The sequence below is a fragment of the Xiphophorus maculatus genome, chromosome 9, assembly GCF_002775205.1.
Source record: "Xiphophorus maculatus strain JP 163 A chromosome 9, X_maculatus-5.0-male, whole genome shotgun sequence".
NCBI classification, from domain to species: Eukaryota; Metazoa; Chordata; class Actinopteri; order Cyprinodontiformes; family Poeciliidae; genus Xiphophorus; species Xiphophorus maculatus.
Window position 1 is genome coordinate 14,774,009 of NC_036451.1, and position 24,406 is coordinate 14,798,414.

A 24,406-nucleotide genomic window follows, 5' to 3' on the forward strand; every position below is an offset into this window, starting at 1 on the left:
GAATAACTTTTGGTTACAGCAATATCGTGAGTAATGGGATGCTCAGATCTTAATTCTCCACTGCAGGCTGGCTGGAGGACAACAAAACCCACAGCTGTTGCCTCAGCTGCAGCGACACACCCATTTGCACACTGGATGTAATGAAATCCAGTGGATCAGGCCTTCCCGATTGAAGCAAATTAACGTTTCAAATTTTCTCTGCTTAGCTTGGCTAAGAAAGAAAAGTAAGAAAATAAATTCAGTCTCAATAAAATGGCTTTAGAGAATCCCAAATGATAACTTGGTTAAAATGTCTGACAGATTAATCTGCAACATTTGACTTATTTAGAAACCTGGATGCAGAGGTGGATAGAGTACCCAAAAATTGTACTCAAGTAGGAGTATTTTTACTTCAGCAAACGTACCCTGATAGTAAAAAGTAACCATCCACTGGATTATGAGTCTGATATTTCTATTTTGAATAACAAAACAGTATTTTCTGTTATAATCTTGTACAGTATATTATTACAATTATTGTTATTATTAATATTATCAAACAAGCAAGTTATGTGCAAATGTTGGTATTTTAAAAACTAAAATGAAAAACTTACACAAATAAAAAAAAACACAGCAGAACAGATTTTAAGCACGAGAAGCAAATTAATGTTCTTAAAATAAAACTTATGTTAGCATGTTTGCTCTTCATGTAGTGAAGTTCAGAGTAGGTATCATATCCAGAAATTTTGCTCAAGTAAAAGTAGCGATACTTCATAATAATATTTGCCAAGTAAAAGTGGAAAGTAAAACTATTCCTAAAAGTATTTTTTCCCCAAAGGATTACTCAAGTAAATGTATCTGAAAAAAGGAAAGAATATAATGAGGAAAAAGTGAAGCAACATCTCAAAGCATCAACCAGGAAAAGTAAGGTTGGGCACAAGTGGCTTGACCAAATGGACAATAAACCAAAACACAAAATTCAAATCTTACAGTTTAAAAATTGAATTTGACTAAAAATCAGGGAATTGTGTGAAACATTTTATGTCCCACAGTACAGAAAAAAGTTTGTCTTTTATTCAAACTAGAAAACCTTTTCTTTGTTGCCATCATTTTAATCAGATGCCAAATACAGAGTTATGCGTTTCTTGATGTGAGGGTAAATTGGAATAAATTTAGAGGATTTTGAGATGATAACTTTTAATTACTTGTAATGTAGAATCAGTTACGCTGTGTGTTTTAGTACATTTATGTAGCATACATTATTCCAAGGGTTTTAATATTAAGCGGTTCAGTGTTTTTGAGTTTATTTTCTCAATTACTTTAGCTCGTTTCTTGGAGCGAGGTTTGTTCAGCAGCTGATATTTTTCACCCGAATGTCCATTAAAACATTCCTTTTAATGAATAAAAAAGTGCTCAGTTAGTGACATGTTTATCTTTTACTATTCACTAACGTGTTTCTGTTTGCCGAGAGAACCAAGTGTTGAGCTCCAGATTCGTGAAAACACGTCCCTTCACTGACACCCACCCTCTGAATGAACCAAAGCCTTTCTGAAAACAGCTCTGCAATCAGTCCAATCATGCCAACAAATGACCAAAATAAACAGCAGGAGTGTGAGTGATGGGAGGACACTGCTCCTGCTGTCCTGATGTGACCTCTGGATGAGGCGGCCTCATGACTGATTGCCGTTTAAGCACAAACCCACTCAACACACTTCCTACTCTTCCTGGCCTTCTCAATGTTCCAGTTCTTTCTTCCAAGCTCCCTCTTTCTCCCACCGATGGGTCCCTCTAACACCCTGACCCCGCCCTTTCAGTCTGACCGTCTGGGCCCTGAGGGAGGCATCGTGGGAGTTTAATTGCCTCGTACTTCCAAGAAGCCAAGTTCATTACATTAACAGCCCCGACCCACGCCGCATACTTCCAACCTGGCGCAATTTGTTTTTGTTCTTATTAAGCTGGCTGAGAGGCCAGCTTACTCTCAGCTGGGTGAGGGAGAAGGTCAGAGGGAGCTCGGCGTGCACAGGCATCCATTGTGGAGAAAATATGAGCAGGGTCTCATAGCCGAAGAGCGACTGGCTTACTCCGACTGGCAGAAAAAAAATGTAAATGAGGGTCTCCCTGGTTGGGATGAAAAATCTTGAGGCCTTGATGAAGCGATGAGAGGAAGGTTAACGGCAGCACTGACTGTAAGTGTAAACATCAGTTTCTGAAGTGATGGGGGAAACTGAGAATAAATTTACACCTATGTAAATACATAAATAGAGGAAAGGAAGCTTGTACCAAACACATAGCCTTCCTTAGTAAGTCACCAAGAAAGAAAACATTGGCATCTTGTCTATTCTTTGCCAAATTGCTCAAAGGACACCTATTATGCTTCCTTGAGCAGGCTAAGTCTCTGGTCTATACTGAACATGTTCATTACATTTTTTCACAAAGTCCCTCTTAGATAATAAAATTTTAGTCTGGTTAATTCTGCTTATTTTGATCTACTTTCAGAATGAGCCATTTTAGGGCCTCTTGTCACTTTAAATCCAAATAAGCTGCTGCTGGCCCCCCAACTTTATACACTCACATGAGAAAATGTCTCCAAACAGATGTGCAATTCTTCCATAAATAAAAAGAAATTAACTAATAGGAGGCTGTTTCTCCCAGCTGTGAATTTTTGCAGCTCCTCCAGAGTTACCTGGAGGCACCAGAGTCTTCACTGTTCCTCAGTGTACTTGTGCAGCCTGTCAGATTTTTATGGACAGCCTATTTGCTAGGCTTCCAGTTGTGTTATCCTCTTTCCTTACATAGATGACAGACTGAGAAATGTGTAAATGATGTTCAAAGACTGGGATATTGGTCTGCTTTGTCCTTCCTGTCATGTTATTTGGTCTTTATGATGCTTTATTGTTCTCTAATGTTTTCTAACAAATTAAGATCAAATTTCACACAGATGGACTTCAATTACCAATTTGATGACTTCACAAAGGAAATTGTTGCACAGAATTTTATTAGTATGAGATTGAAGGGAACTAAATATAGATTTTTACATAAACAGTGCATAATTTTCCTTTCACTTTACTTATGTGCTGCAAATCTGTCACATAAAATACCATCAAAATACACTACAGAGATTTGTGGCTGTGATGTGACAAAATTTCATAAAATGCAAGAGGACTGTGAATATATTGCAAAGCGTGGGAAAGGCAGATATAATATAATATAATGTACTTCACACATTTCCTCGTTAAAACAAAGAAAATAATGACTGAGACTCACCTGGCCTGAGTAAAGTAAAGCATTTTTTTTCTTTCTGTTTTAATATTTTAAACAGCCCAGAATCAAAAAGTGTAAAATGAAGAGGAAAAACAACAGGAGAATCGTTGACAATCAGTTGTGTCATGTTGCAATGACTTCTCACAAAAAGTTTGAGAAATGCTTTTCAGAGTGGAAATCCACTAAGGTGTGTTTCTTTTTGGCATGTCCTCAGATTTACACAGCAGTGGAGCGCATTTCAGCGTGTAGTGTGTGTGATATGTTACCGCAATTGGCATCGTCTTCCCTTTTTTCGCAGCAGCACCAGTGAGATCATGTTGGTAAATACAGAGAAGTGATGAAACCATATACAGTATATACTTTTCCCATCAGCATGTTTAAGTTCCCAGCATTATGCATTAAGTGATTGCCACATACAGTTCATGTAAACACACAAGCATGTGTCTCCATTCATGAATTTTGCTCGTTCACACCCACTAAATGTACAGTTCAGAGAATCCTGAAAGACGGACATGACACATGCGGCTCTTTCTCAACTCTGGAGTTCCTTCTCTGTCGCATGTGCTAAACTCACATGCATCTATTGCATCTGAAAAATCTAAGTTTAAAACCATGCTTCTAAGAATCCTGGGTTACAAAAGTGCAAATCTGCTGTCGCCGCAGTAATTCAAAGACAATATGACAATATGTACTTAGCACTTGTGCAATTTCTGCTGATGTTGTAACAAAACCACAGAAAATGGGGTCTGATCCATTTCTTCTGAGATTTATTGGAAATAGTGAAAGTAGTAAAGACAGAAGCAGCAAAAAAAAAGAGCGAAAAAGCGAACAGGAAAGAAGAAACACTAAGACGTACACTATAGGACTCAAGGGGAAGCATAAAGGAGGCAATAAGGAGAGAGAGACAGGCCAGGTCCAGTGGCCTGAATGAGTGAGCGTCTCTGAAAGTGGATATGAAGGCGGATGAGCCACGCCAGCCTCCTCTGACTGCATTAACAAAATCTAATGGAACGTCTGGCTCCAAGAGGCCTCGTCATCCATTATCTGACTGTTGCCCCACGCAACCGAAGAGGCTCGTCGTCTCAGAGGCTGCAAATCAGCCGTCACACGTTGCATTCTCGCTTTTCCTTAGTCTTATTTCCACGAGCCCAAACGAAAATGACTGCTAAATCAATTGTCCTGTACATGAAGAAGCCGTGGTGTGTGGACAGGGGGGACGGAGGGATGTTGCCTCCTCTGAGCCTGCGGCCACAAATCATGTTGAATTAAGAGGTGAAGAAAAGAAGATGATGGTCATGTGTCATACTTGAAGATATGAACTGAGGTCACACGTTGCTAAAAAGAACAGCTCGGTTTTAGGGTGACCTAAGAATCCAAAGAATAAGCACAGTGTTCTTCACACTGGCAGACATCACTGGAAAATGTCATCATTAGATATTCAATAACAGCACGTCGGAAACAAAACCAGTCTTTTCAAAAATAAATAAATAAATAGGTAACCTTTAATCTGAGAGCATGTACTCAGTGGAGAATCTTTTTTTTTTGTTTTGTTTTTTTACAAAATCCCTGGTGCAACATTTAGTTTTACCCATGACAATTCACATAAATGAAATGGAACCAAAACATTTCAAGAGTATCTTTGAACTTGTAATGAGCAATCTCTGACTTCCTTTTTCCCTGGGGTGTAAATAAGATATGATACAGAGGTCTATTTCATTTAGCCAATCTGATTGGATGAAGACCCACATTTATTTTGTCCCCATGCAGAAGATGAAGGATAGTAGGGGGAGTTTAGAAAACAGGATGCAAAAAGCTCTCTCTGTATGTTCTAACCTTGTGTGGTTTTTTTATGTGTATTTCTCATTGGTTAGACCTTATCTTCATTTAGCGCAGAGAAATGTGTCGCAACTGTCTATTTTAGAAGTTGTGACCATATCAGGGGAGCTCTTAGTGTTTTGGTTAAATTGTACTGAGATTGTGCCTCTAAATACTTTGGTGATTTTTCTGAGCTAAATTCCATTTTTAATAACTACATAAATCAACTAAATAAATTTGAATTATCTGTATTACATTTTTGACAGATTTTTTCCCCCTCTTCCTGTTAGTTATTTATGTAATTTTTGTGCCAGTTCTCTTTAGTAGTGATTATTTCCCTAGTAATTTTTGTTGTCTTTTTTTTTATCTAGGAAAATTACCTTAACATGACGTATGTTTTTGTTTTGTTTGTTTGTTGGTTGGTTTCTTGTTTGTAGATCCTTGTTCTCTTAGCAACTATCACATTTTTAACAAAAACATTTTTACATATTGTTCCTGAAAGTCTTAATACTAGATAGGTCAGATTCCGTGCTATTGAAACAGATCTGATTCTGCAGAGAAAATTACCATTTCACTAAAATAATTTATAAAACCCGTTTTTAATTAACAGTTTTTGGCTGCAAGACAACTTACACTGAATTAATCTCTACACTTCAGGGACCTGAGCTCAATTTAGATAATTTTAGATTGATTCTAAGTGCAAGAGCTTCTGTATTTCACCACATTAAAATCTAATTTTTGGAGAAAGAAATATCTATAATGATATAGGACTGCTTCAGTTTTCACTATATGGGTAATTTACAGAAGGTTAATACTGCATTGTTGGTGATTAATGGGTGCCAACCAAAATAAAATGTTTCCATCTGATTTAACTTTCACACTCCACACCCAAACAAATCATCCAAAAGGCTGGAAGTTTAAGATTAATATTTTTTAATCTACTTTGATGGTATTTATAGCCGTGATTTAATAAAGTTGGTCTAGCAATAAGGATTCCATCACCAGATATTCTTTTTGTAGAGCAATGCTACTCCTGTAACATGATGGCGACAAGCTTCTCGATTTCCTTGAAATGCTCAAAAAACTGCAGAAAAAAATACTGCAGAGTTTTTAAATTATTGAGATTCTTCTTGTAAAAGAATAGATGTTAAAATCCTACTATTGTTCTAAAAAGCACTAAAGGGTTTTGGCCTTAAATATTTCTCAAAGCTGCTTGTCAGGTATGAATTACCTATTCCCCTCAGGTGTTCTCAGGACCCGAATTTAACAAGGGGAAACAGTATATAGTTTTTATCGTCCTCAGCTCTTTAAAAAAGAAATGCTGAGATGTGCAAAATCAGTTGGCTCCCAGAAATCAGGAAGAAAACATCAACATGTGCTGCAAATTTCTCAAAAAGGCCAAAGCTTTTAATCATTTTAGATCTAGCATGGTGTTTACTTATTTTATTTTGAATTTCTATTTTACTGTTTCTTAAATTTTAACAATCTTCTGTATCTCTTATCTCTATGCTGATAAGAGATACAGAATGTACAGTACAGACCAAAAGTTTGGACACACCTTTCTAATTCAAAGGGTTTTCTTTATTTTCAGGACTATTTATAAGGCAAGAAATCCCACTTATTAACCTGACAGGGCAACACATATGAAGTGAAAACCATTTCAGGTGACGACCTCTTGAAGCTCATCAAGAAAATGCAGAGTGTGTGCAAAGCAGTAATCACAGCAAAAGGTTGCTACTTTGAAGAAACTAGAATATAAGGGGTATTTTCAGTTGTTTTACACTTTTTTGTTTAGTGCATATTTCCACATGTGTTACTCATAGTTTTGATGCCTTCAGTGTGAATCTACAATGTCAATAGTCAGGAAAATAAAGGAAACTAATTGAATTAAAAGGTGTGTCCAAACTTTTGGTCTGTAGTGTATGTTATTAAAAAAAATCACAAGATCTATTATCTTCTGTCTGCTCCTTTTTGATTGTGTAACATTGCATGTCATGACTATTTGTCTTATTTGATCAGTTTTTATCTTTTATTCTGTTTGAAATAAATAAATAAGTATATAAATGTAGCTTTTTCAAAAACTGTTTTCCCCCTTACTTCAGTGACAGTGCCGTACAATAAACGTGCCCTGCATTAATTGTGATGTTTGAATGAAGGACTCAGGTCATGCTGCGTTCACTCTCAGTGTATTTTTGGTATTGCGTGATTCTCACCCTGAAGCGAGTCAGTGAGGCCAGTGTTTGAGCGGGGGTGAGAAAATGACAGCATCCTCTGAGAATGAAAATGGGCAACAAACCAGAAGGCGAGTGGGTGGTTTGTGGACAGGTATATAATCTCTCATTAATCCATGGCACTTAACCCAACATGCACTGACTGCATCCTTTGTGTGCCAGCGGAGAGAGAAAGTGTTACAGGACCTGAGGCAGCTCTGATTCAGGACATTCCCAGGAATGCCGTGAAGAAATTAGGACACTGAGAAGCTGATGCATAGATGTTCTGTGCCTATTTGTTCACCTTTGCAAGGTATGAGGGGGAAAAAAAGAACAACACAAGGTGACAGCAGGTGGAAAATGCAGCCTCATGTACTTCTGCTGAGCCACCAAGTCCAAATGGTCATGTGATGACAGGATGTTATGAATTTTAAGGAATTCAACTCATGTGATTTGGCTGCTCACGCACCAACCACACAGGGACATTTTTTCGCCTCTGAACAAATGTCCCTTTCTGCATTTGTCTTCAGCTAGCTTGTTTTCCTTCAAGCGAACAGTGGCTCATGTCAGTGGATCTCCAGATAATCATTTCTCCATCATTTTAATTCAACATCCACCCTCAATTGGCTTTGTGCTTTGTTTGCCTCTTGCAGTCTTCTCACCAGCCCGGGTACGGATTACTTGTAGTACAGGAAATAATCACGCCAAGGTCCATTAAGTGGGATGTCAGGACACCATATCAGCATTAATCTCCCACTTAGCAGAGCAGCCTCAGGAGGGAGAACAAGATGGAGGGGAGACAAGAGAGAAAATTGTTTGCAGCTCTTCTCTATTCCGTTTTTTTATATCCTAAAATATTTAGTTTTTTACATTAGCACAGCTAAACCAAAGTTTAAATTTTTAATGCAGGTGTTATACAGTTATGATGGAGATTTTACATACAGTCATATTTTGTAAGATTAATTTTACTTGTTTATTGGTTTACATTTGTTCTTTTCTTCTTACAGAACTGCCTGATAGTCAATGTTTGATAAAATCATTAATGTATTGCAAAAGTGTGAATTTACTGCAGATTTTTCTCAAATCCACAAATGATCAAAATGTGCAGACAGGCTTACATTTATGTACACATGCACATACACCCCCACACACCCCGACAGACACACACATTGTACGTCTCTCTATTTTCACAGGGACGTTAGATTGCATTCCATATATTTTTCATTAATTTCTAGGGCCTAACCCCCATCTGTACTCTAAATCTAATGTAAGACTGCAAATCAACACCTTAGTCCTAAACCTAACAACTAACTCAGATGTAGCATTTTTTCTTATGGGGTCCATGTTTTGGGCCCCATAAGGAAAGCTAGGCTACAGTATTATGAAGCAGCTGGTTATGTAAATAAATCTGCTCTGCTCTGAAAAAGGATGCTGGAGAACTCATCTTTTAAAATGGTACCTTGGGAAATAATTTGCACTACTCACTCAGTCTCTCACTGAAAGGTCGATTATGATCAGGAAGTCCAACTATGTGTTACTTTTTAGACACAAATCAAGTTTGGAAACAGTCCTCTTGGATACGGCTGTAACATCTTGGAGAAAATAAAAAAAAATTTTAAATAGCATGAGAAGATATTTGTACCTTAGGAGGTAAGCTGTTGTAGCTGTTGTTGGTTGGTTAGCTGGTTTAGAGGCTTGGATGATTGGTTGGGTAGTTACATAGTTGGTTAGATAAAACATTTTTTTTTTTTTTTCAAATAATGTATCCTAAAACTTTTGGTATATGAATAAGATGAACATTTGCCTATTTCAATAAAACAAATAAATTGATTTCTAGTCATATTTTTCGAACATTATATCAACACTGTTATTTGGGAAGCTAGTGGTGACATTTTACTTTTATAAGACTAGAATAAGATAAAAGACATCTGGAATAATTGGGATTTTTATGTATTTAGAATTGTCAAAAAAACTTCAATTTTTAATGGCAGTTTGAACTTTCAGTAGAAGGCAGTTTTACACAGCAGCTGTTTTTTGACGAAAATCCTTCCTAAAAGGCAAACCAAAAACCACATGCCAAATTTTGTATGGGCTGACAGCATGGTAATAACGAGGTTAAACATAATTTTTTATCCAAAAACAGGGGTTGGTTGATGTTATGGTGCCTTGCGCCATCTAGTGTCATTAGATAATTTACTACTTTTTAAGTATAGTTGCCCTTTAAGATCCCTGAAGAACCCAATGATCAAATAAGTTTTTAATCTTTTACAGATAATATTGTAAATAATAATTAATTTTCAAAGTTTGCTATGCATTTTGTCTTCTTTTTCCCTGTAAAGTACCAACAGTGATTTTTTTTTCTTTTTAAATTGTCTGTGTATTTTTCACAGTGGAATGGGTCGTCGTGTTTGGTGCCTGATCAAAATTCGCTGCTAGTAACCGTCAGTGGCTGAGAGCGGTGACAGCTGAACATTTAGTCGTCTACTGAACCCCGAGTACAATCGCCAAAATGTTCGAAGAAGCCAGTGAAGTGTTTGACAACATGTTCAAATCTTCGTTTCCCCTAACCTTTATAGTGTTTATCCCCGCGGTGCTGATTCTGGTGTCTCCGCTCCCGGCCGAGGCGGCTCATGAGTTCACGGTGTACCGCATGCAGCAGTACGACCTCCAGGGACAGCCGTACGGTGAGCCTGCCGCTCTTCTCCTGCCTTATTTAAACCAAACGGACCTACTTGTTTGTTAACAGGTTACAACTAGTCATTCAGCTGAAGTGTTCCGTCAGTTTCAGACACCTTTAATGTCAGGTTTCATTGGCAGCTAACTAGCTGCTAATGTAGCCTAGCTTCCCGTTAAGGCAGTGTGTGACAGAACCTCCTTCTCTCTCCCATTGTACTACTCATGGTGTTAATTATTAATTAGCTACGTTCATTTAAAATATGAGATATTAATACTAACGCACATGCTGAGGACTTTCCACTCTCTGTCATTAAAAAGCTTATTCTGCCTAAAGGAAGAGAGTGAGATGTAACCCTAACAGCCAATTAAAGGTTTATTTACAAGAATTCACTTTTATTTCAGGGTTCAGATATTATTTTCTGCTTTATCTTCTATTAAAATTCCCAAATTTTAGCAGAACATGTTGCTCTGCTGTGCTCAGATTTTCGTCACTAACTATGCATGTGGCTTTCACCCTGCGTTTTGAATATAGAGAATATGCTTAAAAAGGACAGAAATTAAGAAAATATATAAGATAGAATTTGCTGTCTTGCCTCTTTTTTTTCACAAAGATTGTTAGCAACAATGTGATTTGAATCTTACTTGTATTTGATTGGTTTTTAGTGAACTGAACTGGTCTGACTCAAATCAGTTTGGACTAGTATGTTTTAAAGTTTGTGATTTTAATCAAACCTTTTTGTCCTGTAAAGTGTCTTGAGGTGTTGTGATTTTTTGCTATTTAAAACAAACTAAATTTAATTGAATATTTCTAAATTGGATGTGATTATTTGCATACCACCAGACGTGCCGCCTAGGTTAGGTTTATATAAACTTTTTCACAAGGACAGGACAATATTGAAAGTGTACTTTATTGTAATTTAACAGCACCTCAAAGATAGAATGCAGAAAGAAATTATGTTGCATAAACCTACATAAAGACATACAAAAATGTCAGAACAGTTGAAACAAGAAACAAAAAAAGTAACAAATATGAAATAAGTCGGATATATTAAACAATACAGAAAATTAAATTATTTCACAATAGAAATGTGAGGTTTTAACAGACTTGCTGAGTACATTAATCAACATAATAGCAGCGCTTTCTGCATGTTTCAACAGTCTGATAGGATTTAGGACAAAATCTTTTCAACATGGTCAGAACAGACCATTTTTTCTCAAGGACAGCACAATATGGGTGTCCCAGTCACTCAGCTTTTTCTTTTGTCTCCGTCCCCAATGCAATCAGTCAAGTAAGGACAGGCACAACCAGCTGATATTGAGTCCAGCCTTGATACTGCAATAAAGTGAATAAAATCAATGCCTTGAGTAACCTTGAAAAGCTATCGCAGTGAGCTGAAGCTATCGGCCTCAATAGGTTCTCCAAGAGGTTAGACAGGAGAAGGAAGTTGCTATAATGTTGTGACCATGTCTTATGATTGCTTACAGCGTTATAATTGGTTTTTAAATGTGTATCTGACTCAAAAATTCACCTACGCATTTGTAGTTTGGCTGATGTGATCCCAGTTAATCATATGCAGGTAGAACAATTTTTTTTTCCTGATTGCTGTGCTTTGAATGACTTCAGATTAATGATTAGTGTTTAACTTGTGCTAAGCGCAGCATCCTCTGCTACACTGACGGCCGCTGCAGCCTCTCTCACTGTGAATCCCATTTGATAGGCTTCTATGAAACAAACTATGACTGTCATTTGCATTCACATAAGCTCAGAAACACTGAGAAAATGGTGGTAAAAGTCATTCAAATCATTTAAATGAGTAAGAAGATAAAACATGATGAAAACAACAGTTTTATTCAAAGCTGTGTTGTTGTTTTTTTTTTGTCAGTTCCTATTTGACAAACACGACTAATGAATGATTGTTGCTTCTGTCAGAGTTTATCAGCTTGTCCTTTTCCTTTAGGTACCAGGAATGCCATCCTGAATACAGAGGCGCGTACTGTGGAGGCAGAGGTACTAAGTCGTCGCTGTGTCATCATGCGTTTGGCAGATTTCTCCTACGACAAGTACCAGAAAGCCCTGCGCCAGTCGGCAGGGGCCGTGGTCATCATCCTGCCCAAGAACATGTCTGCCATACCACAGGACATAGTGCAGGTATTGATGCGGCTCATTATGCTATGTTGTTTTTTAAAATATTCATTTTCTCTAATCTGTTTATCTAACTAATATATCTTAAGAGGCTTCAAAAGTCATTTCTGGGTACACAATGCTCCATCTGATCTCTTGATGGTTTCCAATCCGTCTTTTGTAAAATGAGTCAGAAGCAAGTTAAAATTTGAAATGTGGAAAGCGTGACAAAGCCAACCATTTGTTGTGTTTCTAAACTCTTAAAAGAGATTATATTTGAAAATCAAAAGCATTTCTTTCACCCCCTAACTAATTATATCTCCCACAACATGAGTAGGCATCTTCTAGAATGTGAAGTATAAATTATGAATAAACTATTTTATTGGTCTATTGCTTGGGGGAAAAAAATAATTGCAGTCATTTTTCTTTAGTCATTTTTTGAAGATTTTTTTCTAACTCATCTTTCAGGGAAAATTGAGATTAGATTTTCCTTGCCAGCTATTTTTTGTTTTGTTTTATTTTTGCTGTCGGCATCTTTCTCAAGGCAGCTGTCTGATCTTATAACGCCTGCAATTGTTTACTGTTTGCCCACTGTAGCAGTTCATGGAGCTGGAGCCAGAGATGCTGGCCATGGAAACCATTGTCCCCGTCTACTTTGCTGAGGAGGACGATGAGCTGCTGTCCATCTACACCCAGACCCTCACTTCCTCGTCCTCTCAGGGCTCCTTATCTGCAGCTGAAGGTAGAGACACCCGATGAGCAGAGGAGACTATAGCTTCTGTTTTCAACATGGTTTGATTAGATATTGACTCATTTGTTCAACTTTTCTGTTTTACTGTAGTGCTGCTGCACACAGCCACAGCAAATGGCTTTCAAATGGTGACCAGTGGAGCTCAGAGCAAAGCCGTCAGTGACTGGGCCATCACCAGTTTGGAGGTGAGACCCAGAAACATGAAAGCATAAATCAAGTAAAAATGCCTGTTCTGCAGTTTTTAAATATATTTGTTTTGGGCAATTTTGTCAGCTGCATTCAGAAGTATGAGATTAAATGACAATACTTATATGTTGGGCGATAGTGAGAACAGTTTTTGTACAGAATTCAAGTATAATTAGAAAAAGTGTTTGAGGTTCGATGAAGAGTGGAGTAGAGAGAGCTTTAGGGAACAGGTTTCCATGGCCGATCAGCTTTACATCATCAGGTTTACATCATCAGATCGAACACAAAGTAATGCATTTAGGGGTGTTAAAGTAAACCACTGGACTCTATGTGCAGATGTTTTCTCTGTGGTGATAAATCCTGCCATCCAGTCAGGCAGTCTAATGTACGAGTTTGAGTTTGGCGCAATTAAGAACCATTCCTGCTTTACGGTTTTAACAGCTTTGAATAAAGGTTGTAGTTAGTTCAAACCATAGCCAGTCACTGAGGGTGCAGGTGTTTTGTTTACTTTGTTTTTCCAACAAAATATCTGTGGTCTAACCAGTCTCTGCTTTCTGCGTTTCTAGGGCCGTCTGACTGGAGTTGGAGGAGAGGACCTTCCCACCATCGTAGTGGTGGCTCATTATGATACTTTTGGTGTTGCTCCAGTATGTTGACCTTCTCTATTTTCTTACTTCATGGTCTATTGTAATTTTAGTACATTCAGCAAAACCCAGCAGCACAAATGTCTCCCTAAATGTTTCGCAACAACATCATTTCGCAACAAAAGGCCAGCAAACTAAACCCTGATCTTTTATTGTAGTGGCTGTCATATGGCGCAGACTCAAACGGCAGTGGAGTGTCCATGTTGCTGGAGCTAGCTCGTCTCTTCTCCAAGCTCTACACCTACAAGAGGACGCACGCTGCGTGAGTCAAACCGGCATTAAGATGATTTTGATCAGATATGATCAGAGCTAGAGGCTCTGTGCTTCTTCTCAGTGACGCTTTGCAGATATGCTGATCTTGTATAACTGACTGTGTTTTTAGGTACAACCTGCTCTTCTTTGTGTCTGGTGGAGGGAAGTTTAACTACCAGGGTACTAAGCGTTGGCTAGAGGACAACCTGGACCACACAGGTGATGTTTAGTTGTCCAAACACTCACACTTGGGGAACTCCTTTTCAGAACAAGTTTCTCCATTTGGATTTGACTTAATAGGCACATCTGTTTGCAAATCTTTGAAACTAATTCATTGAGATAGACTGCATGTATTTACAAATGTATTACTAGTTAGTCCCTCTTATTCACGCATTTGACTTTTTCTCTCTTTTTTTTTTGATTGCCATCTTCAGACTCCAGTTTGCTGCAGGACAACGTAGCGTTTGTGTTGTGTCTGGACACTCTGGGGAACAGTGACTCGCTCTACCTTCATGTGTCCAAACCTCCAAAAGAGGGAACCCCTCAGTACTTTCTGCTCAAAGAACTGGAGACTGTAAGAGTTCAAGTATCCATCTTGTCAGAATAACCACATTTACCATCTAAAAAAAAAAACCCGTGATAAAATAAGCAGCTTCCTGTGCTGCAGCGACTTGCAGAGACATGTTCAGTTCTCACGTTTACAAAAAACACTCTTATTTGATACTGTATCAGTGTCAAGAGTTTATTCATTTTACCTAAAGTCCTTTCTTCTAACAAAGCACAGGATGCCTTTCACTACTTTTAACAGGCGACATAGATTTGGTTTCAGTTTGTATTTTTGCTTCTTCTCCTCCCCCAGGTGGTTGCAAGTCAACACCCTGAAGTAAAGTTCTCCATGGTTCACAAGAAAATCAACCTGGCTGACGACATGCTGGCCTGGGAGCACGAGCGCTTCGGGATCCGCCGGCTGCCGGCCTTCACTCTGTCCCATCTGCCCTCACACCGCTCGGCTCAGCGCTCCAGCATCATGGACGTGCGGTCAGTGTCCCCCTCCTCTCGCCATGGAGCGGGAGAGCCCCCTGCTGGGTGGGTTCATTACTGCAAGTTACATGAATTCCCTAAAAGAAAGAGTCTTGCGTTGCAGCTCCCAGTTTCGGACTTTCTTCCATCGTCTGCATGCCGCTTTAAAATGACGTTTCATCTTTGTTGCAGCAAGATAGGTCTGACTGATACAAATTTGAGCATTTCTGGGGGCATAGTTTTTAGTTGTTAAAGGAAGGGTACTTTTTAAATATTTTGTCCAGTAATAATCATAATAAACTGCTAAAGGGTCTGTTCTTCCTCCAAGCATTTTAAGGTACACATTTAAAACAAGAAATCCACCCAAAGAAGAAAGTTTATTGCCGTTATTTGGCAGAAATATCCAGTTCCTTCATTTGTGAGCCACTCAGTCTGCTGGCTCAGTGTTTCAGTCCATAGAAGTTTTTTGTTTTTTTTCTAAAACCTGGCTTGGATGAGGTGCAATGTTCCAAATGTTCTTTTTATTTATGTAACTTTATTCTTTTAGCCATCAGCGAGGAGATAAGCAAGCTTATTTCTAGCCCCGCACTGTAACGGTTCCTTAAAATCTCCTTGCTCCTTTTCTGTATTTCTTTCCTCATCTCTCGGTAGATTCTCAACATTTATATTCCAGTAAACACAGGGACCGCCTTGATTTAAAACATGTCACATCACTAAACATTTTTTTTTCACCTGTGAAGCAGCACAGAGTGGCTGCACAGATTTGCCTTTTGGTTTTGGCACCATGGAGAAGCTGATTTATAAAACATGGAAGTTAGGCTGCGATATTTCTGATTCAAACTGTGATATTAGTTGTGATTAGTTCACATTTTTTTTCATTGATTCTGTCCTCTCCATCATCACCATTTTTCTATCACTCTTCTTGACTTTAAACCTCTCAGCCACCAAAAGCTGCAAAAATTTGGATCGGGTGTGTGTACCAAGGACCGTCCATTTGACTAAATATATCATTTGCTTAAAATATAACAACTTACCAGATGTTTCAGGTCTTTTTGATTGTGATGAATACAATTGGACTTATTTTTCAGCTCCACTCAGAAACAACCATGTATGTTGAATTGTGGCCCTGTTGGCCCTCGATGGTAATAAAAACCCGTTTCTTCTTACAGACCTCATGTAGATGTCAGCAAGCTCAGCAGGAACGCCAAGGTGGTAGCAGAGTCCCTGGCGAGGGTCATCTACAACCTCACAGAAAAGGTAAAAATCGACAGTGAATAATTTAATTATAGTTTGTTCTGCTTATTTTCTGCATGTAATGCATTCTGTCCGTTTCTCTTCTGCAAAGGGAGCTTCTGGAGATCTCCAGATTTTCACAGAACAAATGGTGTGTAGCTACTGAGTCAACTAGAAAACAAGTTTAACCTTCTGTGTATAATTTGAGACACTGAATGGACTCTGTCCAGCTGTCGCCTTTCCTGTAGTGATGCACTTGGTGTCCCACGTCAGCAGGTGCAGGAGGAGCATCTGTCCGCCGTGGTGGACTGGCTTACAGCTCAGCCGCGAGCCGCTCAGCTGGTGGACAAAGACAGCAGCATTGTCTCCACGCTGGAGTATCACCTCAGCCGTTACCTCAAGGACGTCAAAAGGCACTACGTCAAAGCTGACAAAAGGTGAAGGTGGAACAAGGAACACTGAAGTACAGATGAACATGGTGACGCTGTCTGTTAAACACGGCACCTACCGTCTGAAATTTGACTTTGGTTTCCAGTTGTGGAGAAGTATGGACAAAGAAAATAAGAGTCTAGAAAAATATTTGTGATTCCAGACTTTTGATTGTGTAAATGTTGTACTTTTTTCCTCTATTTTGTACTTCGAATGCTGTATGTTCATCCTTTTATCCTTTCAGCATTTCTGATGATTCTTTCCTTCCCATTTTCTGTCATTGCCCCCCTTTTTTAATCCTTCTGTTTTCACTCCTTCATTCCCTTCTTTCCATCTTGAAGTCTTTATTTCCTTCTATCTCTCCTTTTCTTTTATCCTTATTTCTTTTCTTTCTGCTGTCCTTCCATCCTTTCCTTTCTTGTTTTCATCTGTCCTTCTTTCATTTACCCTTCCTTCCATCCTTTGTTTTTGTGCCCTGTCTTTTTCAGACTGCCATGAATTCAAATTGATCGTTTTTGTTGTATAATTAACATAAAGGAGCGACAAATCAGCCTGGAAAATGTTTATCTGATATATGGAAGCCAAATTAAACTACACACACAGTAAATGAACCACTTTCTTTATTACACCAGTAGTAATAGGGATCAGGTTTCTTCAAGCTGCTGGAACATACCACTGTCAGACCTGTTGGTGATCTGCTTACTCTAAATATGATCTTAAAATAAAAGTTTCACTTTTCTCCTTTTCAGGGATCCAGAGTTTGTTTTCTACGATCAGCTGAAGCAGACTATGAATGCTTACAGGTACGGCATCATCACCTCTGAGATGCTTCAGTTCGTCTAAAGCCACAGTGTTTTTGTCAGCAGATCTGCTCCTACCTCCATATTCACCATGTGATTGAATACATTGGTAGAAGAAGGATTTATGCTCCTTCTATGTTGTTTTTAACAGATCAACCTTATTGTAAAGTTGTACAAACTCTGCAGCTTCCAGCTAATTATAACAGGCTCTGCAGTTTTAGTTTAATAAATATTCCATTCAGATCGTTTTGAGATGAACTGCCTTGAGATGTCAGAACTGCTGATGGTCTTCTCAGTTTTTGCCATTTTCCCTCCTTTTCTCTCAGAGTGAAGCCAGCTATTTTTGACCTGCTGCTGGCTCTCTGCATTGCAGCCTACTTAGGGATGATGTATCTGGCTATCCAGGTAAGTCACTATGTTGTCGCAGTGGCTTGTATCTCCTTAGGGACCGCCATTGAGAAATATGTGGAGCATCGGTTTAGTGGGAAAAAAAAAAAAAAATTCAGCTTTTACTTTTAGAGCTGCTTATTAAAATGTAGGTCTTCAGTTATTTATTATTATTTTGTACTATTAAAGAAGATGTTTAATTAAATAACAGATGGACCATCATGAATCGAAAATAGAACAAAATAGCAATAGTGGAGTTTTATTTATTGTATATTTTACTTATTGGTGTTTAATGTCAGTGAGGGGAAAAAGTTTTTTGTAGTTTGTGAATTATCTGGTTTCTGCTGTGAACAGTAACAGAACGTGCCGTTTGTAAGTCAGAGATTAATTGTGTCTCCTTTCTCTTTCCGCAGAACTTTGGACTCCTTTACAGCGTTGTCCGGAGAATCACCCAGCCCAAAGTCAAGGTCCACTGAGGTTTCCTGTTTTCAAGACCTCCCTGTACCTCCTTCCTCAAATCCAGACACTCTAGCCAATAAGAACCAGAAGCTGGACCGAACTGCTGTTCTGATCAGGACCAGAAAAGTCACTTCCATTTCCTTTGCCCGGATGCACAAACTATGATGTCAGATCCTGTCTTGCTGCCAACCTTTTCCTGGTCTCATGGACCTCGATATTCAGGAGTTGTGTTTTGAGATGTTAACAGTTTGGTTATGTTTTTATGTGCTGATCCTTGTTTATTTCCCCGTCTCTCTTTGAGCCGGACTGATGTTTCGTATTAGGCAGCTAGAAACTGAGTCAAGTCTGGAGTTTCTGTGATCACAGGCCCGTCGAAGGAAAGATGCAAAGTTTTCTAGTTTCTTTCAATGTCCATCTCACGTGCTTATGAGATGTCCTGCAAAATGCATAACTATTGTTCTTTATGCTTCAAAAATTCCCCCAAAACAGAGGGTCAATTACCAAGCATTTAATGTCTCAAATCAATAATATTCAACATGAAATAAATTGCCTTCAAAGTTTTTGTGCCAATTTAACCTTTATTTTTAGCTGGTGGCAGTCAGTCACTTCTCATTTCAACGCTGGATATTTGACAGCTTAGTTCTGCTGGAAAGGGAGCTGAATTTGAACAAGAAGAGCGATCAAAGTTAATCAAGAACACATTCAGAAATTTGAGTAGGTGAATATCAACGCTTTGAAAACAAACAAAAAACTCCTTAGAAACACTGTTTACAGGAAAGACGATCTGTGAAATGTGAAGATGTTTTTAGATCTTTTTTTTTCTTGCCACCTGATGATTTGTGCAAGTTTCCCCAAATAAACTGTTTGTGCATTTCTTCTTCTTTATTCTGCCATTAATTACTTTTTTTCTACTTTGTTTCATGTTGCTGTGTGACTTTCTATGATTTATTTTTGATTTTTGAATATTTTCCTCCTTTGATTAAAAGAGATTGTTCAATCATGTGATGGCAAGTATCGGAAAAATCACGTTTTCTTATATCAGAGAATGCCCAAATCACATTTCCCGGCAGAAAATGATTTGATTTTTGACTCTTTTTTTTTTTTTTTTTTCTCTGAGCAACAACTTTATTTCAAATCTGGAGGGTATTTAAAACACTGGACTTCTTAAAAATGGTTAGAAACCAGATAAATGAGGCAGAAATGTCCTAAATGGTTCTCTCTATGGTGTTTATCTGCTCTATTTTCTTGTATTCTTATACTTTACTGCATGACCCATGGTAACAATTACAGAACATCTTATTTACCGACAGATGGAAAAACTGGTACAAATAAAATCTAATTTATTGGAGTGCTTTGTTTTTGTCTGCGCACTGAAATGAATTTTCCTCTGCAGCCTGTTTCACGTCATCGGTGGCACTTGGATCTTTGCAATGAAAAATTGTGATTTTAAAAATAAATGACAAATGGGACTTGTCTTTTTGTTTACTGACATTGTTTATTTCATGAGAACAAAATGAAACATTGGCTGAATGGTATTAAAACTGTATTACAAAAGAGCAAATACAGATCTCTTATCAAGTGTTTCAAAAAGTGGTCGAATTCAGACTGGAAAAAAAGTTGAGGGAAATCATTTTTTTGTAATTTTTATAGTTTACAGTGTTCACCAGTGGTCCAAAAAAAATCAGTAAAATGCATTTCAATGCCTGATTTAGTCAATGATCCTTCAGTTATGGTAAAAAGTCTCAATTGCTCCCTTTTTCTTTGTTTTAATCTACTAATAAGCGATAGAAACAATGCAATTTTAAATGATAATGCGATGTGCAGGAAATATCCACCGGGCTTCTGTGCCCGACGCTCAACCAGCTCCTCAGCTTCAATCACCAACTCCCACACTTCCCTTTATTGTTTCAGTGGACATGTTTTGGCACAATTGAAGCACTGGTGGAGCTGACTCACTTTCCATCCTCAATATCACAGTTTCTGTGCAAAATTTCATATTTAATGGTAAAATTTGGACTGAGCCTCGATTTCATCATTGGTAAATTATTTCAGCTCGTAATGTCTTCACAAAAGATTTTCCCTACCAACATATTCCTGCAGAGCTCAACTTAAAACAAAAGAATGCCACTTCTTAAATCATATTAATGCAGCGTTCACTGTTATATGAGATTAGATCTGCAGATGCTACGTCATTCACAACGTGGTTTTGTTTGAGCGCATTTGAACATTTCTGTCCGATCCTGATGTTTTGGGAAAAATCCACCACATCTCCTGTGGACATAAACATGTGTTTGGTTTGTTATTACAATAAACCCCAAGATCATCTTTTATTCGTTTGACATTAGGTGTCGAATTCAGACTGTCAAATGTTCAATCTGTAAACGTGAGCTGCACTCGTGAATCATCTTGTTTTTAGTCGTTTTCTTTGTTTAGGATCATGGGAATCTCAATTCTTGGCTGTATTTTTAATAATCATTTATAGTGCGGGCCACAGTTTTAGGCACCCCTTGTAAAGACGTGTAAAAAGCCTTAAAATAATGTAATATGATATTACATATCACACTGAAAATATTCAGTCAGGGAAAAAAAAACTTAATTATTTTTGAACAAACCCACTGGTACCTGTTGTATTGATCCTCCAATTTCTCTTAGAAATAAATTAAATAAATTTTTTATGCAGTTTTCTTGGGGGATAAATAGGATATTGTGTCAACTTATAGTTTGCTAACCTGCATTTTGGTCAGAAAACTCCACATTGGTCTGGCTTAAAACAAAGTGAAATTGTGAAACAGCCTCTGATTTCCACTGTAAAGCACGGTGGAGGACCTGTGATGCTTTGAGTCTGTTTCTCTTCTAAAAAGCCCAGTGGACTGTTGGAGCGCATACAGCATGAGATCTTTAAAATATAAGATTTTCACTAAAAATCTGATATACGGGAGTGGTTCACCAACAGATCTAGAAAAAAATTTAGATCCACAGTTTCTGGTACAATTATTTCTACACATGGGTTTTTTCCCATCTGAATAAATATGCGATTACAATGAACTATTCCTTTATTTCAAGGCTTTTTTGCACATATTTAGCAGGCGCTGCCAATGTCAGCATCTCAAAACCTCCAAAAGGGTAAAGATTTTCAAAAAGCTCTTTGATGAAAAATGTCCACAAAAGCCAACAAACCCTGAGGTGCAATAAGGACAGAAACCATCTAGACAGGTAGTGGCCTCTTCTAGAGAAAGTTTGTTGTTTGCTCATCTCTTCGCAGCCCTCTGATGTAGTGAGACAATCCAGATCACAGATTTCAGGGTTTGTGACTCACTCTGGGATTACTGCTGTCATTAAAAGAGAAACAGATTAGAGTATCAGAGCTGAGAAGGAAGGTGAGCAACGGGCGGACCGTGTTGTTTACAACACAGATGTACTACAGTAATAAGAGAATGATCAACAGGAACGGATCAGAGGCTGAATCCAGATGTTGGTCCAGATAGAGGTGAGTGATGGTCCCCTGATCACATGACTGTCACCGACATCAGCAGAAAACAAAACGAAACAAAAAAAACCCCATCTGGAATACAAACAGTGCTCTCAGAGATAAAAACAGCAGCAATTCAACGAAGAAAAAAAAAATACAAACATCAAGTTAACTACAGCAACAATAATCATAATTTAAAGTAAAATTTCAAGATAAGCTTCAATTTTCCTGAAACACTGGTTTGAGGATGATGGAAGACAGAAACGAAAGAGAACAGACACCCGCGTCCCCCGCCGACGGATTATCAACATCTGCGGCCTGCTCAAGCAGCACAAGCATGCTGTTCCTCCAAACAAGAGCTGGAATTTGATCGAGAAGGTAGACAAAGTGGAAACATTCCTTATTTTTCTTCTACAGGCATGCAGTAAACCAGCAGGCACCTCAGAAAATGATTCCTCTTAGTCTTTGGTTTTCAATTTATGGTTCAAGTTTTGAAAAACGTTTAAATTCTAATTACTTCTGGTTTCTAGATGTGCATCTTATACGACTGGAAAAATAAGCATTGAACGCAGCAACGTTATTACGGCGCATATATTTTTAATGTGACTCAGCCCAGATGTTGGTAGTAACATGTAAGGGAATAAAATCAATTTAGTGGAATGACGCAGATAATAAATAGGAAATAGAAAAGTCTGTTTTGGTGGGACACCTTCACAGAGTCTCCTGTATGGAGAAACTACATGGTTTTGATCCATTCGTTCAAACTAGTTAAAATCCTCAAGGTTCTGGTGAGATATTCTCTCTTGTTTATAACAAATGTCATCCGTATAATTTGCTGTAAAAAGACTGCAGAGACCTTTCAACAAACATTTGAAACATTTTTAGAGGCCATAAATTACGACTAAACCTCGAGCAACAGATTGTCTAAATACTAACAGATTTCAGCATTTTTACACTTCTTTTTCTTCTTGTGTCTCTCCACTTTATCACACATAACCTAATTAGCAGATTAACATGTTTATTTCTCTGTAAGTGTGTATTAGTTGGGTTGTTACTGAAATCCGATGTGAATTACATGCTAACAACACCATTAGAAATACATTTACTGAGGACACTGACAATGCTTATTTTCTCCAGTGTATAGTTTGATCACATTTGTCTAGAAGATGAGTTTAGGTGCCGCTGGGAGAATGTGTAAAATACTGACTTGTATGTTAGGACTTCAGTCACTTCTAGGAGCAGTTTTAGTTATCGGTGATATACCTAAAAGATTTGTGAAAAATACGTCACACATTTCCAAAAATCATTCTGACTTCATGCATTCCTGAATAGTAGAGCGAGTGCATACATTGTTTTTGATTTTCCACCACCGTCCGTCACCTGAACACATTGAATATCATTTAACAATATTAGAAATCTCTTTCGTAAGCAAATCAAATTGCGATAAAGACCTAGTCAATCAATTCTAGCTGTTTGCCATCATTAAACCAGCAGTGAGCTTGTACGCCTTCATGTCAGTGCAGCAACAGATGCTATGTAGCCTATACAGAGACAAAACAGCACAAAAAAAGGAAAAGGAGCGCGTTCTGGAGAGGAATCCAAGGGAATATTCAAAGTTCATGTGGGTCAGAAGTCTCATGAAATAAATTATTCCTGTTACTTTAAAAGTTGTGGGATCTTGGCGTCCTAAAACATGCAAACGCTTCCTCTGGCCTCTCAGTTTAAATGAATGGATGTAGGAAACTGGGAAGCAGATGAAGGATTAGCAGCGATAATCCCTCATTTCTTCTCATACAATAAGTCGGAGCGGATGGATGGAAGTTAAAGAAGTGGAGAGGGAAGAACGACTAAACAAATTACCCCAACCTCTTGCTTGTTCCCTTGGTTCCTACAGGTTATTCGAAGACATGAGAACAGATCTAAACTGGCTCCTATCATCATCCCTCCCTCAAGAAGGTCTAGATCTATCAAATGTTAATCCAACAACAGCAAGAGAGGAAGTCAGCTGAAATGACATTCACAGTGCTCTAATAAAATAAAACTGAAAACAAAATGCTCTAAAACAAATACAAAATATAAACTGATTGTATCCTAACTTTCCCTTCTCTACTTCTTGTTTCTTTCTTTTGTTTTGTGGTTGTGATGCTCTTTCCCGTCCGGTCACGTTTTGAACCTCTGCTGTCCGAGGAGGGCCTGCAGGTGCAGTCCAGAGCCAGGAGGGGGCACCGGAGAGCCTGTTATAGATGCTTGTCCTTGGTAACTCCGTTCTGTACGTACTTCCTGCGGGAAGAAAGGCACACACACACAGCAGAGTGCGGGGATAAGAAGGAGTGCACACGGCAGGAGGGCTGATGAGCAGATGTGCAACATTTGGTTCAGAGGATATCAGAACGTGTTCAAGGCCGCTCAGATAAGGGCGTAATCACATCTCAGTATGGTCTTGGGCTGTTTCAGACCCCCATCTGTGCAAGATTAGCTTGTTCAGCACCAGCCTCCAAGAGGACAGGTAGGCCAAAACCAAACCGTTAGATTATCTTGCAATACATTATTCAGGATTTTCCTGAAACTGCCCTGAGCAGTGAGATGGACTGGGTGAAGAGGAGACTTCAGGTTTGCAGGGTGTTTAAGTCTGCAGAGGTCAAAGGCTGCTCTGATAGAGATGCATGTGGCTGTCAGTGCCGAGGTTAAAGATCAAAACAGATACCCTTTGGTTTCT

General features: G+C 38.4%; 2 protein-coding genes across 5 annotated transcripts in view; one reads left to right on the forward strand and one right to left on the reverse strand.

Annotated features, from left to right (window-relative positions):
* The first annotated feature begins 9,674 nt into the window (after positions 1-9,674).
* ncln (nicalin) lies at positions 9,675-19,569 on the forward strand. 4 transcript variants are annotated; one of them, XM_023339231.1, is made up of 15 exons: positions 9,675-9,946; positions 11,897-12,087; positions 12,658-12,802; positions 12,902-12,996; positions 13,564-13,644; positions 13,800-13,903; positions 14,024-14,112; positions 14,328-14,467; positions 14,753-14,979; positions 16,083-16,170; positions 16,259-16,297; positions 16,420-16,583; positions 17,325-17,378; positions 17,702-17,780; positions 18,176-19,569. In XM_023339231.1, the coding sequence occupies exons 1-15, from the start codon at positions 9,772-9,774 to the stop codon at positions 18,236-18,238; spliced, it is 1,734 nt and encodes a 577-aa protein (XP_023194999.1). In that variant the 5' UTR covers positions 9,675-9,771; the 3' UTR covers positions 18,239-19,569. The 4 variants fall into 4 exon arrangements, with proteins under 4 accessions (XP_023194999.1, XP_023195000.1, XP_005800570.1 ...); XM_023339232.1 differs by having other exon boundaries at positions 16,423-16,583; XM_005800513.3 differs by having other exon boundaries at positions 14,753-14,931.
* Positions 19,314-24,406, reverse strand: part of cers1 (ceramide synthase 1) — a 31,547-nt gene continuing 26,454 nt past the window's right edge. The window contains exon 7 of the mRNA XM_005800514.2: positions 19,314-23,970. Coding sequence (XP_005800571.1) covers positions 23,928-23,970 — 43 coding nt within the window. The 3' untranslated portion in view covers positions 19,314-23,927. The remainder of the gene's footprint in view (positions 23,971-24,406) is intronic.

Excerpts from the sequence above, each read along its gene's own strand:
- ncln (XM_023339231.1), top strand. The coding sequence starts at position 9,772 with ATGTTCGAAGAAGCCAGTGAAGTGTTTGACAACATGTTCAAATCTTCG. Across the intron at positions 12,088-12,657 it reads TACCACAGGACATAGTGCAG|CAGTTCATGGAGCTGGAGCC; the intron begins GTATTGATGCGG and ends TGCCCACTGTAG. Across the intron at positions 17,379-17,701 it reads CAGACTATGAATGCTTACAG|AGTGAAGCCAGCTATTTTTG; the intron begins GTACGGCATCAT and ends CTTTTCTCTCAG.